This window comes from Dama dama, chromosome 5 (genome assembly GCF_033118175.1).
Source record: "Dama dama isolate Ldn47 chromosome 5, ASM3311817v1, whole genome shotgun sequence".
Classification (NCBI taxonomy): domain Eukaryota; kingdom Metazoa; phylum Chordata; class Mammalia; order Artiodactyla; family Cervidae; genus Dama; species Dama dama.
This window is the reverse complement of record NC_083685.1, coordinates 8,854,974-8,869,672: the sequence shown is the minus strand read 5'-3', so window position 1 is coordinate 8,869,672 and position 14,699 is coordinate 8,854,974. Positions and strand designations below refer to the sequence as shown.

The following is a 14,699-nucleotide window of genomic DNA, read 5'->3' as shown; positions in this document are numbered from 1 at the left end:
TGTGCTCTATCGTTTGTCTCAGTATATTTGAATGCAAACAGCCAGCTTCTGTAGTTTATAAAGTGTGAGTCAAGTGTCATTTCCTATTTAAAAATGGCACCAGCAGGCCAAGTGGAACTGTGAACTGTGGAGGCACCGCATGAAGGAGTTCTGAGAGGCGTTTCTGGCTGATGTGGGAAACCCAGACTGTATGTGTGTGTGGAGTTTATCACTGAAAAAGTATGAAAGTTCAGGGGGTGAGAAGTTGAACTGCCCTGTACTTTGTGGTTCGAGGTCATCCTGTCTCTCTCTGGAGTCCTTTATCTTTGGGCGAGTCACGCAGTGTCTCTGGACTAAAAATGAAGGGCCTGGAACTGATGACCCTTTTTACTCCAGGCTTCTGTGGGGCCCGGTCTGGAAACTAATTGGTAAATCTTACTTGCATTTCTTTGTATTTTCTTTCCAAGAAGCATTTGAAAACCAAAATGTTGTAGGATTCTTGGGTCAAAGCAAAGTGCACTTACTGTCCGTATGCCTCATTCGTGGCATTTTACCTAGAACCTGAGTGGATAAGGGGATGTCAGTGTTTGGAAAGCTATAATGAGTGAATTTTCGCCCATTATTTTGCCATTTTTTTTTAAGTCTTTTATTGAATTTGTTACAATATTGCTTCTGTTTTATGTTTTTTGGTGAAGAGGCCTGTGGAATCTTAGCTATCTGACCAGAGATGGAACCCACACCCCCTGCATTGGAAGGCAAAGTCCCAGCCACTGGACCGCCAGGGAAGCCCTGTCACCATTCCCGGTGTCATGATGAATTGAACCAACATCAAGGCTGTTCCATAGTTGCAGTCAGTTGTCTTAAGTGGTCAGCAGTTTTCTAAAAAAAAATTTCCAACATCTCTGGAGTGCAAACTTTCGGCCTTAGCTGCTGTATGTAAGGAATGTTGTGTGTCTATCTGACTTTCTGCTGTGCTTTATATAAAGCAGATTGTTGCATGTGGTCTTTTTTTCTTCCTTTGTAAAACAGCTTCTATTAAAGTGAGTAAATTAGGTGTATTTTTTTGAGGATCTCATATATGGATCTGTTTATTAAAGGATTGGATGCAATGAAAGTAATTTGTTAGGTGAACTCTACAAGTGTCACTGGTGGGTTTGGTTTAAGGAAATTGAAAAAAGCTGAGCCATCTCATATCCAGAAGTGATGAACCTTGAATTTTTGTATTTAATCAGAGTACCTCCCGTATTTGCTCTTGGTGTCTGCTGTCTCATGAATGTATATCCTGCACAGGCTTATGTAACACCTTTCCAACTTCTCACAAAGACTTTAGCTGTTGGCGCTGCCATTTATAGTGGATTTGGGGACCCTTGTTTCCTCCTCTGCTGTCCTGCTTGCCACTTTCTGTTAAATAACGTGTCTGATCTCTCCCCACATCTAAAAGGGCCACAAAAGCAGTAGCTCAGAGGGAACATGTCTTTCCCTGTTGGGACACTCTGCAGTCTTCCTGTGGTTGCTGCTGCTCAGCCTCCTGAGCCTTTGAGTGATCTCTGGAATGGTCTCAGCACATGTGCTGAGCAGGATTTTGCTGCTAGTAGGGGTTTTCCTGTATGTGTTCCTAGCAGGATGTGCTTCCTTTCATACACACCGTAGAAGTGCATCTGCTGGAATCTTTAAACAGATAACTTCTCAATAAACAGGAAAATGTCAAAATTATGGTCCCTTTTTTATGAGATTGATGGAAGCAGAGAGAATGGAGAAAAAATGTAGTAACATTTACTCAGGTGTTTGTGTTTTATTTGGTGCCATTACAGTATAATAAACACCCTGTTTTGTCTACGTTTTCCCCTCTAAACACCCAACACATTTATTTTATGGCCTTTGAAATAAATTTTCTCTGTTAACTTGACTAGGCATTACTGCAAGAAGCACACCTTTACACTCTGAACGAGGTCGATGATGATCACCTGATTGTGACATGGAAGTTTTCTTCTGAGAATGATTTTTAGCAAACTTTGTTCTGATGCCTATAAAATAGGTCCTTAAAACATGGACCTTATTTTTCACAGTTTGTTTTTGGTTAAAATGTTTACCCAACATGTAAAGAAAATTTTAATAATTTTTTGTTTCCTTAGATGAACTGTTAAGTATTGTGGGGGTTAATAGTCAGCTTGTAGGTTTTCTTTTTTTTTTTTAAAGAGTCTTTCTTTACAGATCAGCTGTATTTATTTATTTCTGGCTGTGCTGGCCTTAGTTGCTGCACTTGGGCTTTCTCTAGTTGTGGGGAGTACGGGCACTTTTGGTGGCAGCTCCCGTGCTTCTCTTTGTGGTGGCGTCTCTTGCTGCGGCTCCCAGGCTCTAGCGCACTTGGGCTTCAGCAGTTGAGGCGCGTGGGCTTAGTTGCCCCACAGCATGTGGGGTCTTACCAGCACAGGGATCAAAGCCCGTGTCCCCAACATTGGCAGGTGGATTCTTAACCGCTGGACCATCAGGGAAGCCCTAGATTTTCTTCATGAAGCTAAACACAAGAACATATTATCTACTGATTAGAAATTTGTGCAGGAATGTAAATTGGTGTAATCACTATGGAAGATGGTATGGAGGTTCCTCAAAAAGGTAAAAATGGAACTACCATATGATCCAACAATTCTCCTTCTGAGTATTTATCCAGAGGAAACTAAATCATTATCTTGAAAAGATATGTGTACCCCTGTGTTCATTGCAGTATTATTTACAATAGCCAAGATAATGGAGACAACCCAGATGTCTGACAGATAGATGGATGAGAAAGTGTAGTATTGTGGAATATTATTCAGCCATTAAAAAGAAGGAAATCCTGCCATTTGTGACAAGATGGATGGATCTTGAGGGCATTATTCTGAGTGAAGTAAATCAGACAGAGAAAGACAAATACTCTTTATCACTTACATGCTGAATCTTAAAAACAAAAGCCAACACAAAACCCAAACTCTATAGGAAAATAGCACATTTGGTGGTTGCCAGAGGTGGTGGGTGAAATGGGTGAAGGAGTCTAAAGGTACAAACTTCTGGTTATAATATAAATAAGTCCTAATATATAGCCTGTCGATAGCCTGTCGACTATAAAAAGGGTAAATGAATTAAAAAGAGGCTTGCCATGATGGCTACTAAACAGTCAAGACTTAACTTTTAATCTGCTTCCTTGGCTTTCAATATCATCTAGAAACTTGGGCAGAGGAGACGTGTCTGTGAGAATGTTTTATGGTTGGATCTATGCTCTCAGCCTGTTCTCACAGTCTTTGTCTTTCAGAGATTCATCAGTTTTTATTATAATGAAAATCATTCCAGAACAGTCCCAGTCTTACTGGAAATTTGGGGAGAATGATCAATTGCTTATTATAAGGCCTTGGGTAAGGTTCATAATTCCCAACATTTTGTGGAAATTAAAAAACACATTGCAAACAAAACAAAGACCACATTGCATTCTTTCTATCTAAAATCAGTTTATTTTGAAATTTGTAAACATTTCTTTGATTTGCTTAATGATTGCTACATTGTCTCCCTCTTTATTACCACGTGGATCTTTAATTCCTATGATCATTGGAAAGAAAAGGCCCTATGCAGTTCAAAGAACTTGTACTTGAAAGACTAATGGGCAGGCAGCCTCTCTAAGGTTGAACTCTGATAAGACATTTGAAATTGAATGTATCCTATCCTTGGACTTTGTGTCTGTGTATTTGTTCAGGATTGTTTCATCTATTTTTTTTTAATAAAACTGAAAATTAAATTTACTTATTAAATGCCTTCATTTGGGGGATGCTGTAGTTGTGTAATTTGGGATATGATATTTAATAAAAGAACAACTTAAGTTTGATGGTATGACGCTTTGGAAATTTATAGCTGAACATTTAAAAAATTGGTGAAACTAACATGGTTTGATACTACAGGCTTCTTTCTCAAGAAGACGTTTGTTTTTCTGTAGTAAACACCATGCTGATGTGGGAGAATATAAAATTTTGTAAAGGTTCGTTGGTAACTGATGCTAGCTCATTAATGTAAAATCATACTTTTGGCTCATAGATTGGCAGAAAATTGACTTGGTTTTTTTCCTTTGGGGTAGAGAAACCTATTAGCAGGCTCTGAAATAACAGTTGCAGACATTTATCAGACAGTGCTTACTATGCTTCAGATTCTATGCTAGGCACTTTGCATACTTTTAAAAAACATTTTTATTGAGAGATAATTCACATATCTTACAACTCACCCTACTTAAAGTATACAGTTCAATGGTTTTTAATATATTCACAAATATGTACAGCTGTCACCACAAATCATAGAATATTTTCATCACTTCAGAAAGAAAGGCTATAACTCTTTAGCTATAACCTCCTATTCTGTAATACCCCTTCCTCCCCGACAGACAATCATTAATTTGCTTTCTGTGTCCATGGGTTCGCCTATTCTGGGCCTTTGTGTGACTAGGAATCATAATATGTAAGCTTTTGTAATTGGCTTCTTAGCATAATAAGGTTTATTTAAGTTGTAGCATGTATTAGTATTTTTTTAAATTGCCAAATAATATCCCTTTGTGTGGATATATGCCATTTTGTTTGTCCATTCATTGTTCAGTGGGTCTTGAGCATTTGGATTGTTTTCACCCTTTGGCTGTTGTGAATGTGCTGCTCTTAAAATTCCTGTACAAGAATTTGTCTGACTACCTGTTTTTAGTTCTTTGGGGTATGTTCCTAGTTGTGGAATTTCAGGGTCATAGCGTTAACTCTGTTGAATCGTTTCAGAACTGCCAGACTGCCCTCCCAAGCAGCTGCGCTGTTTTACATTCCCACTACCTGTGTCTGAGGGTTCAGATTTCTCTGCATTCTCATTGACACTTATTCTCTGGCCTGATTCTAGCCATCCTGGTAGGCGTGAAGTGGTATTTCAATGTGATTTTGATTTACATTTCCCCAGTGACCAAAAATATCCAGTATCTTTTCTTGTGCTTATTGGACATTTCATTTTTGGAAAGACCTATTCAAGTCCTTTGCTCATTTTGAAATTAGATTATTCGTCTTTTTTATTACTGAGTTGTAGGAACTCTTTATACTAGATAAAAGTGCCTTATCAGATATATTATTTCCAAAAATTTTCTCCCCATTCTGTGAGTTGTCTTTTTATTTTCTTGATGGTGACAAAGGTTTTTAATTTTGATGCAATCCATTTTGTATACTTTTTATTTTTGTTGCTTGTGTTTTTGGTGTCACATCTAAGAATCCTTTGCCAGATCCAAGGTCATGAAGATTTACTCCTGTGTTTTCTTCTGAGTTTTAAAATTTTAGCTCTTAGAGTTACATCTTTGATCCATTTTGGGTTAATTATTTTATATTATGTGAGGTCAGGGTCCAGCCTTTTTTTTAAATCATGCATTTATTAATGAAAATATGATAACACATTTACAGAAGACTTGGAAAATACAGAACAAAGTTACATATAGTTCCGCTTCCCGCTTCTTTTGTGTCTATCCTGCGGTCCCAGCACCACTTGTTGAAAAAAAGTCTTATTCCCCACATTGAATCATCTTGGCACCCTTGTTAAAATCGCTTGATCAAAGATGTGGGAAGAACTTTCAGTTCTATTCCCTTAACTTACATGTCTGTCCTTGTTCTGATTTTGTCAGATACTTTTTCTGTGAGATGGTCATGTGGTTTTTGTTTTTTATTTGATTGACACATGTTACATTAATTGATTTTCAGATGTCACACCAACCTTGCATTGTGGGAAAAGTCCCACTTGGTCATGGTGTAGAAGAAGCCTTTTCACATGTTGCTAGATTTTGTCTGCTAGTATTCTGTTGAGGATTTTTGCATCCATATTTATAAAAGATATTAGTCTAGTTTTCTTGGGATGTCTTTGTATGATTTTGGTATCAGAGTAATACTGGCCTTATAAAATTAGTTTGGAAGTAATTGGTGAAGAACTGGTATTAATCCTTTAACATTTGATAGACTTCAGCAGTGAGGTCACCTGGACCCGGTATGTCAAATATCGTTTTTAATTCTTATTATAAGGTATCCTCCTCTTTCATAGATGAGGAAACTGAGGCTCAGAAAGGTTAGTGGCAGAAGTGGAACTTGAATCCGGATTACCTTATGTCAAATACTAGGATGACAAAAATAGCTGGTTTACTGTGTACTTAGTTATGTGTTTCTAACTATATAGGGTACTTTAATAAAATACTCTCCTGCTACAGTCCCATTAGCAAGTGCTCGTTTAATGGTCACTTCAACTGTATATGTATTGTGCCCACTTCCAGGCAGAGCACCTGACCCTGAAGGAGATTATGACTTGCCCTATTGAACCATGGCCAGGAAGTAAACGCTGTGCTTCGCACTCACAAAGCTGCCGATTCGCCAGCCCGCCCTGTTCGGTGCTCTTCTCTGTTGTGTGCGATGTGAGCAGCCGTGCCACATGTGGGCAGCTGAGCCCAGATGAGGTTCGACCTCGGATGTGGATGGCCTGGCCCAGACCGTGCAGCACGGCCAGAGCCCTGGCCTTCCCCCTCTCTGCTCTGTCGCTAACCCTCTGCTCCATGGTTGGAGCAAAAGAACCTCTCACTCTGACTTCGTGTACTTGGGATGGAAATTTGTGTAGCATATGTCACTCTGTGATACAGAAGTGACTTTTAAAGGTATTTTAGTGCGTCAGACAGCCAGCAGCTTTGTGAGATGTTTCCCAGTGAAGACATTCAAAGCATATTTATATTAATATCCATATTGTTGGTGAGATTAGATGGTATCCTCGCCTGTTTGAGCAAAGAGGAAAAACTGTCTGCATTTTTCAAGTTAGAGGGCTTCCTCACGTTGTCTGTTCACACTGACTGAATGGTGGCCTCCAAAGCTGACCCAGTGCCCGTGTGGGTGGAGGGGCTGGGTGGGTGGAGGACTTCCCAGACGGCGGTGAAGGCTGACCTGGGGGGCCGAGTGAGTGCTGTCTCAGTCTGGCAGCCAGTGTTCGGGAACTGCTGGGACACTGGGGCTGGAGCCTCCGCTGTCCGGACCCAGGCTGTCTGGGTGGCACCTGCTGGTACCTCTGCTCCCTTGTCCTGTGTTGTCCTGTCCGGGGCCCCCGTGTGGTTTCTGGGGCGGGTGGGGGCAGCCCCTGACTCTGCCACACGGGAGGAGCAGAGCTGGGTGTCTGGCTGCTCCTAACTAGGCTGTCGGTCAGTTTTCCCTGCAGCCCCCCTCCCACATCAGCTTCTCTTCTGAGCGCTGGGCCTGGCGTCCTTCCGTGAGCTGCTCCTCCGAGACTCCGCTGCGGGGAGAGCGCTCACTTCTCAGCCCCACAGCTCGTGGCCCCGTTCGCGCTCTGGGCCCCTTTCCAGTGTCCTTGCTTCTCTTCCGGCGTTTGGACCTGGGTTTATTCCTTTACTGTCGTTTTATTAGGACTCCGGGAAGGAGTGGAGAGAAATGCCATTTGTGAATTTCTTTTGTAAATTACCTCATCGTGTCCTTTGTGTGATTTCTCATTGGGATTTTCATGTTTGAAATCTGTAAAATCGTTACTTAAGCGGGATCAACTCTTTGGCACACGGTGCAGTTCTCCCTTCCTCTGCGTTAACTGCACTTCTGAAACGCCTGCTGGAAGGTCATGGCGGGGATTCCAGCTTCTGTGACTTGTGTAGGTGGTCGGGGAGGGAAGTGGACCCTGAGACCAGCTGACTGTACGTTGGCTTTTGTATGGACGTGCTTTTCTTTAGGTTTCACCACCTTGTGGAAGCTGTCTTATCTTCTCCAGCTTGAGACGAATTCATTCTATTGCACGGATAGAGGGCCCCAGCCAAGTGGGAGGAAATAATTTGCTGTCTCCTCACCGAAGGCTTTGGGCATCTGCTCTTCCCAGTCAGCTGGGAAGGTCTGGCAGCAGCTGCGCTGAGGAACACGGGTGCTCACCAGCCTGCCAAGGCTTTGTTGCCTCAGCCCAGCCACATGCCCTGGGCTTCTGCACTTAGCAGTGGGCCCAGAGCCATGAGGAAGGGTGGGGGCTGGTGGTAATTAATGGCCACCCCACGTGTGTCCCATTTGGCACGAGTGGACAGGTATTATTTGCCCTCCTCTGTCCTTGGGGACAGGGGGACTAGTTTTCAGCTGAGTTGTGAAGGTTTGCCTGTGTTCCATCGTCTCTTGTGTTTTCCGGGGGCTCCTTCCTCCCTGGCCAGCATGAATGGAATGTCCTGTGTTAGCGGACAGGAAAATGATGCTGCGGAGCAGCCCAGGAGACCTCAGTCAGGTGGGGCCTGCTGCTCCTAAAGCCTGCACGCTTCCAGTGTTGGACAACCCAGTGGAATTTGGGGTCTGAGATGACCCGTGAGGAAGCCGGGAACACCAGCTGGGTGTCACTTCCTGTCCCCAGGTGCTCTGGGTTACTTGGGAGGTGGCTGTGGGGAGCGATCAGCTCTGACAGACTGGTTTCCTTTCCCCTCCCTGAGTTTTTCTTTTCCTGTGCTCACTGCTGCTGCTGTGATGACCCCAGGCCTTTCTCCATCACAGCAGCTTCTTAGCCTGGCCCCTTTCTGCCTGATCAATCCAGTGTGCTAGCGGCACCCCTCTTGTCATCTCCACTTTTCATGAAAACTTTTGCCTTGCTTTTTCTCTCCCTCACCCTGGCTTTGGCCCCATGATAGCAGAAGTAGTCAGACTCCAGGTAACAGTCAGCACCAGAGATGTGATTCTCAGTTGCTCTGATTGTTCTGCTTGTGTTGGAAGCCTCTTGAAGGCAAGGCGGTTTGTTTGTGTTGAGTATCTCCACTTCTCGTAGCTGGTCTTGTGGAAACACTAGTGAGCAGACGCTGCTCTCAGACGGCAGAGTGCTGATGTCTGGGGAAAATGCTTAAAAATGGAAAAGTTACCTTGGCAGACTGAGGAAAAAGCCACAGTATCATAATTTGGGGAAGGTTCCTCAACTTCAAATCAACCAAATGACTTCACTTGGGAGTTTTTCTTATCTATAAAGGGGTGGGGGTCATAGTGGATTGTCTTTCCATTCCCACCCAGCCCTAAAAGGCTAATTTCCCTCATTCTTTACCTTGATCTTTCTCTTAAAATTAAAACTAATGAGCTGTTTCTGGATCTCGAATTTGGAATGTTTCATTTCTTTGTAATTCTTTCCCTGACGCATTTCGCAGTTTTCTCTGAGTACGTGCTGCTAAAGGAAATTTGGATTTGCCATTTGGCCACCCTTTAGGAGAGCAGACAAAATGCTGTACTGTTCTGGTTTTTTTTTTTTTTTTTCCCCTGACTTGTAGCTCTTCATTTGTAAAAGTAAACTTTCTCTCAGGGGCATGATTTTAACTTACTTTTTGTCCTCCCACAGACACGATGAGGCGAGTGGTACGACAGAGCAAGTTTCGGCATGTATTTGGGCAAGCAGTGAAGAATGACCAGTGTTACGATGACATCCGGGTTTCTCGAGTGACCTGGGACAGTTCCTTCTGCGCTGTCAATCCCAGATTCGTTGCCATCATCATAGAAGCGAGCGGGGGCGGAGCGTTCCTTGTACTCCCTTTGCACAAGGTAAGTCATCTGACTTTCCATCCTGTGAGATGACACCCTCCAGTAATCTCTGTTTAGCCTGTAATGGATTGATTTTGGAGATTGATAGTTCACTAAGCATTGTGTGATTTCTGGGACCATTAGACTCTGATGTAATTGAAGTTAAGTTCCACACGCTTTACTAACCACATCAGTTTTTCTCTGACAGAGAATCAGTAAACAGAATGGTGAACTCTGTTCTGGACGTGCCCTCTATGGATAGGAAAGATTCTTAGAGTGATGCTGTGAGTATGGACAGGCACAGAAACTTAATGATTTGGTTAATAATCATCTGCTTGCCTTAAAAGATTCCCAGAGTGCAATTTTAAAAGCAGTTATGTTTTTAAATGGGCAGAAATTGTAAAAGACTTATAAGAAACTCTTGTGTATGTGTGTGTGTGAGTGATCATGAGGACTGAGACTTCTTGGTTTTGTTTTGTTTTTGAATGGTAAGTGGGATGAGAGCCCAAGAAAATGTCCCCAAACAATGCAGATTGCAAGTCTGTGCAGTAGTAAGTTTCAGCATAGGATCTAAACAGCGTTCACAAGTGGTAGAAATAAAGGTTCTCTACTGAAAGTGGTTCCATGTGATTTTCAGCCTTGCTGGGCTTCTTAGTTCTACCTTGTCCTGATTTCATCCTTCCAGAGAACCCTCTCCAATATGGGTGGGCAGATAGGCGGTTTGTAACTTTCTGACCGTTCTTGAAAATTGCAGATGAGAGTCTGTGTAAGCTTTAACAGGAAATCCCAGAATTGCAAATAATGGGGGGTGGGCGGGCGGGAAACACTGTGAAGGGAGAGCCTGGAAAGAGTCATTTTCTGATTAGCTTTTGGGAGGAAAATAGGTTTGGTGAGTCCTGAGCCCTCGTGATAAGGACGCAGAGGCTGGGTCACGTCACAGCTGTTTCCACTCTGCTGGGAACAGTGGGTCTCTAGGAGCCCGAGCCATGCCTGTTAGGGGCCTGTCTCCTCATGATGCGCCGTGTGATTCTGAAATGGTTACAGTCTGTGAATTTCTGTCAAAGTTTGTTTCCCATTGTATTTTGGTGTTTTTTTCTTAGGAAGACTCTGGCTGGGAAAGCTTCCAGTTTTCTTGGACTTTTCATTCTCTCAGATGCTCCTGACTAAACTTGTTTTATTTTAGCGTCTGATCTGCACCTCGGTGACTGGATTGATGTGGTATTATACAACAGAACCATCTCACTACAGAAACAGGAGATGGATGCCTTTGGGGAACAAATCTGATATATATCTCCAAACGTACTTTCTTACTGGCAAAGTTGTCTATCATTTTTTAAAGGAGACTCTTTTCATTAAATTGAAATTAAATTTTGTACTCGGATACATTTGCTTTTGTGGAGAAAACATCTGCTTTGGTGGTGAATAATACATTCAGTTCAGTTCAGCCGCTCAGTCGTGTCCAGGTCTTTGCAACCCCATCGACTGTAGCACCTCAGGCTTCCCTGTCCACCACCAACTCCCGGAGCTTGCTCAAACTCGTGTCCATTGAAGTCGGTGATGCCATCTATCTCATCATCTGTCATCCCCTTCTCCTTCTGCCTTCAATCTTTCCCAGCAGAATAATACATTACACTGTTAAAACTGTACTTACCTGATTTTGTAGTGGGATTTGGAATCTAATGCCAGTTTTGCATTTGATCACCACGACTTTTTAGTTTATTTGTCCATCAAGAGCAAGGAGCACTTGAAAACTTGACTTTCAGTGGTGTCTTAACGGTGGCTAGCTGAGAAGATACCTCAGCTTGTTGACCAAGATCAGGCTCTGAGGCACCGTGATCTCTCTTGAGTTTAAGAGTATAAATGTAAGACTTTGGGGGTTTTTTGTTTTTTTTTTTTGCTTCAAAGAAATGGAACAAGCCAATTAAGCCCAAAATAAACTTCCGAGTGGCTAATCTTCCTCTGAATTCAGACATTTCTCTTTAAGTCCCACATCCACAGAAGGCCTTGTGAGTCCACCTTCGCTTTCACCAACCATGGGAAGCTTAAGGTCCTGCTCATACCATGTAAGGGAGACTTGTATGCAGGTCCAAAGCTGACTGGATCATGTGCTTTGGTTTTTAACATGAAGTGGTCAATGCCTAATAAGTAGATTTTAGCATTTTGTTCTTTAAGCAACTGTGTAGGAATTAGGATATAATAAGTTGCTTCAGAAATTATCATGTTTGAGCAAAGTGGTGGTTTTAGAGGAGCCTCCAGGGCCTATCTTTCCCAGGCTTATAATAGCATTCTGTGTGGCTTTGCTCCTTAAATATTAATTTGTGTTAGAGAAGGTGACATTGGCATGAACTAACCCCAGTGACACCCGTTGGAAATAAAGCCAGTACTTGGGGTTATCAAATTTTATAATCAGTGGGTTCACACATACTCTGGGATTTTTGTGCATTAAAGTGTGTGTGTTGCGCCCTTAGGATCAGTGTGGTGTTGAGGAAGGAACACAGGCCTGGGAGTCGGGGAGCCAGGGGCTCAGTGCTGGCTCGGTCACTGACTTCTGGTGGGGCGTGGATTCCTCACTCTGTCCTTCTGCTCTCCCATTTCTGTATCTGGAACGTGAAAGGCTCTGTAATATATGAAAGTGATTTTCTGCTTTGGCAGTTCTAGATGATCTCGGAAGTATTTCTCGTCTCCCGTGGCACTCAGTGTTAATATAATTTCTCATTTTGCTACCCAGAATTCAGCAAGGGAAATGCTGTTGTTCCTTTTTTTCCCTCCTTAGTGCCAACACATAACTTTACGAAGTAGATGCCTGTTTACTTCTGGTTGCTTTTCCACCAAAGGCAAGGCTGAGCCAAGCAAAGAAAAGTAATCCGTGGCCCCTGTAGACAGTCCTGTGTCTCAGGAGCTCTTGAAAGGCTCTGCTAGGATGGCAGGGCCTAGCCCAGAGCCCTGGAGTGTCAGGTAACACTCCTCTTTCTTTTCTTCCTAAGACCCTGTCCCTTAACTACTTACTACCTGTGCTTTTAGAAAATACAACTGTGTTCCACATTGTCAGGAAACCTACATTTCTGCCTGCTTTGTGGGGCCGACTGCCCCAGGATATCTATTTCCTTTTAATTTTGGTTTAATAGTATATATTTGAATGAGGATCATAAGTTTTATGTTTTCACAGGTGATAGTTCATTGTTAGATGTGCACATGTGATCAGTTGGTTTGATCGTCTGTAATCTCTGTCCTCCAGGAGTGCTGTGTCTGCCTTTCATTGTGGTCAGTTTCCTGACACCCTCCCCCCACCCCCCGAAGATTGCTGGTACCGAGAAGTTTGTCTCCCCTTTAGAAGTGCAGCCTTGAAGGAGGAAAACACTGGGGACCCTGAATGCATGTTGAACCCTTGATCCTGAACAGGATTCTGCCCTGGAAAAGAGATCCTGCAACTTCAGTGTCTTGGCAACTTTGAAATAGTTTTATAATGAGGGAAAGGAAAACCAAATTCCCACATGCAATATGAAGTGATGCTTGAAATGAAGGTTGCAGGAAATGATGCTCTGGGTGTGTGTTGGACTCCTGTGTGTGAAGACGGCAGTCTAGGATTTCTCTAAACATGAACCTAAGGAGATGTGTATGGTTTTAAATAAATATCTCAGAGATTTCTGGTAATGTGCGTCACCCCCTGCTCCCCACCCCCCACGTCCTCCCCCTATGCCCTCTGCCACTGCAGTTTTTACCCCTGGCTGTAGTCAGCCAGGCTGGTTTTTGGTGGTGCTTTGGGGTTTTCTGTCCATATTAATATTGAATATGTGTGTATTGATCTTAAGATGTATTGTGACTCTGAAAGGCTCCCCGTTTTAAAACATGGCCCCTGTGAGTTTCTCTTCAAAGTTAGTGTCAGCAGTAAATAAGACTTATTGTTGCAGCCTCATGAGGCTTGTGGTTAGATTCCAGGAGAATCATGATCTCTGTCTTCCAGGACTTAGAATTAAAAATGGAAAGAGTATTAGAGACAAATACATTGACATGTACACAGCAAGATGTAAGCTTCGGAATGAATGTTTATATTAAGTGTATTGGTTTATGAGGTTTTTATCCAGAAGATTTTATAGGATCTTAAGGGGTCACTGCTGGGGGAATGTGGAAAGTACTGAGCCCTGAGGTGGGGCAATTTAGATTAGCACGCATGATTCAGGGTTTCTTCCATAATGCTTCCATCAAGCTGCGGCATGCTGTCCTGTCATAACTTCTCAAGGTGTGGCCTAGTACATTTTCTTATCCTTTGGTCTTTCAGAGGATGAATAATAGTAGTCTTGCTGAACAAAAGTCGGCTCTGTGGTTTTGGCCGTGGGGGTTTTTGCCCACAACTGCACAAGCTGCCATGTCAGAAGCAGACAGGTTTCAGCCCCTGTGTGCTCTACCATGCGGGCCTGAGCAAGCCTTCCCGAGTGGGAGCCACGCTCATGACGTGGGACCGAGGCATTCCCATCCCTGCTGTGAGCCACCGCGGCTCACACGAACACAGTGTTTGTGGGTAGGTGTGTGCGTGCACGTGTGTTCCCACGCATACTAAAGCTGCCGATCACAGAGAGCCTGGAAACCCTAACCTAAACAGGGGTTGAGGAAGTTGGTTAGAATTCTTTGCTCGCGATCTCTTATCCACTTGGGTGTAGGATGCAAATTGGAGGGCTCCTGTCTTCCTTCCTCCCTGGACGGTTCTTACTTCGGAGGATTGAAGTGATCACTGATTTCTTCTTCCCAGTAATTGCATTGGAGAGCAGGTCTGCCCTCGGCCACGATGGGTTGGATGTGGCTAAGTCTTTGTTAACCTTCTGGGTCTCTGTTTCCTCTCTCTTCTTGCTCCCCTGGTGTAGCTGTGTGCTGCCTTCTTATACATCGTTATGTTTCTCCCATATATTTTGTGGGAATATTTGGGATCTTGCTTTATTTATGTCCGTGAACTATCTTTTCAACTCATTTGTAGCCCTTCACAACTAGAATTTTGTGAAAGAATTCAGCCCTACAGAAATCATCTCAGTGAATATTTTCTTAGTTCTCTCAAGGAATGGACATTGCTAAGCCTTATAGATGCATAGGAAAGAAGTTAATCCACTACATAAGTAGCTGCCTTAGGGCATTAGGACTTAATTCATCCATGAACTCAGGTTGGCAAGGGCTGCTTAGAGTACTTTTCTGTCATATTTATTGAAGAAGAAA

The 14,699-nt window shown here is 43.1% G+C and overlaps 1 protein-coding gene across 1 annotated transcript in view; it reads left to right on the top strand.

Moving 5' to 3' along the window:
- The window catches only part of CORO1C (coronin 1C), a 72,824-nt gene that overhangs the window by 17,478 nt on the left and 40,647 nt on the right, over positions 1 to 14,699 (top strand). The window contains exon 2 of the mRNA XM_061141689.1: positions 9,322 to 9,521. Within this exon, the coding sequence (XP_060997672.1) occupies positions 9,327 to 9,521 (195 nt within the window). The 5' untranslated portion in view covers positions 9,322 to 9,326. The remainder of the gene's footprint in view (positions 1 to 9,321; positions 9,522 to 14,699) is intronic.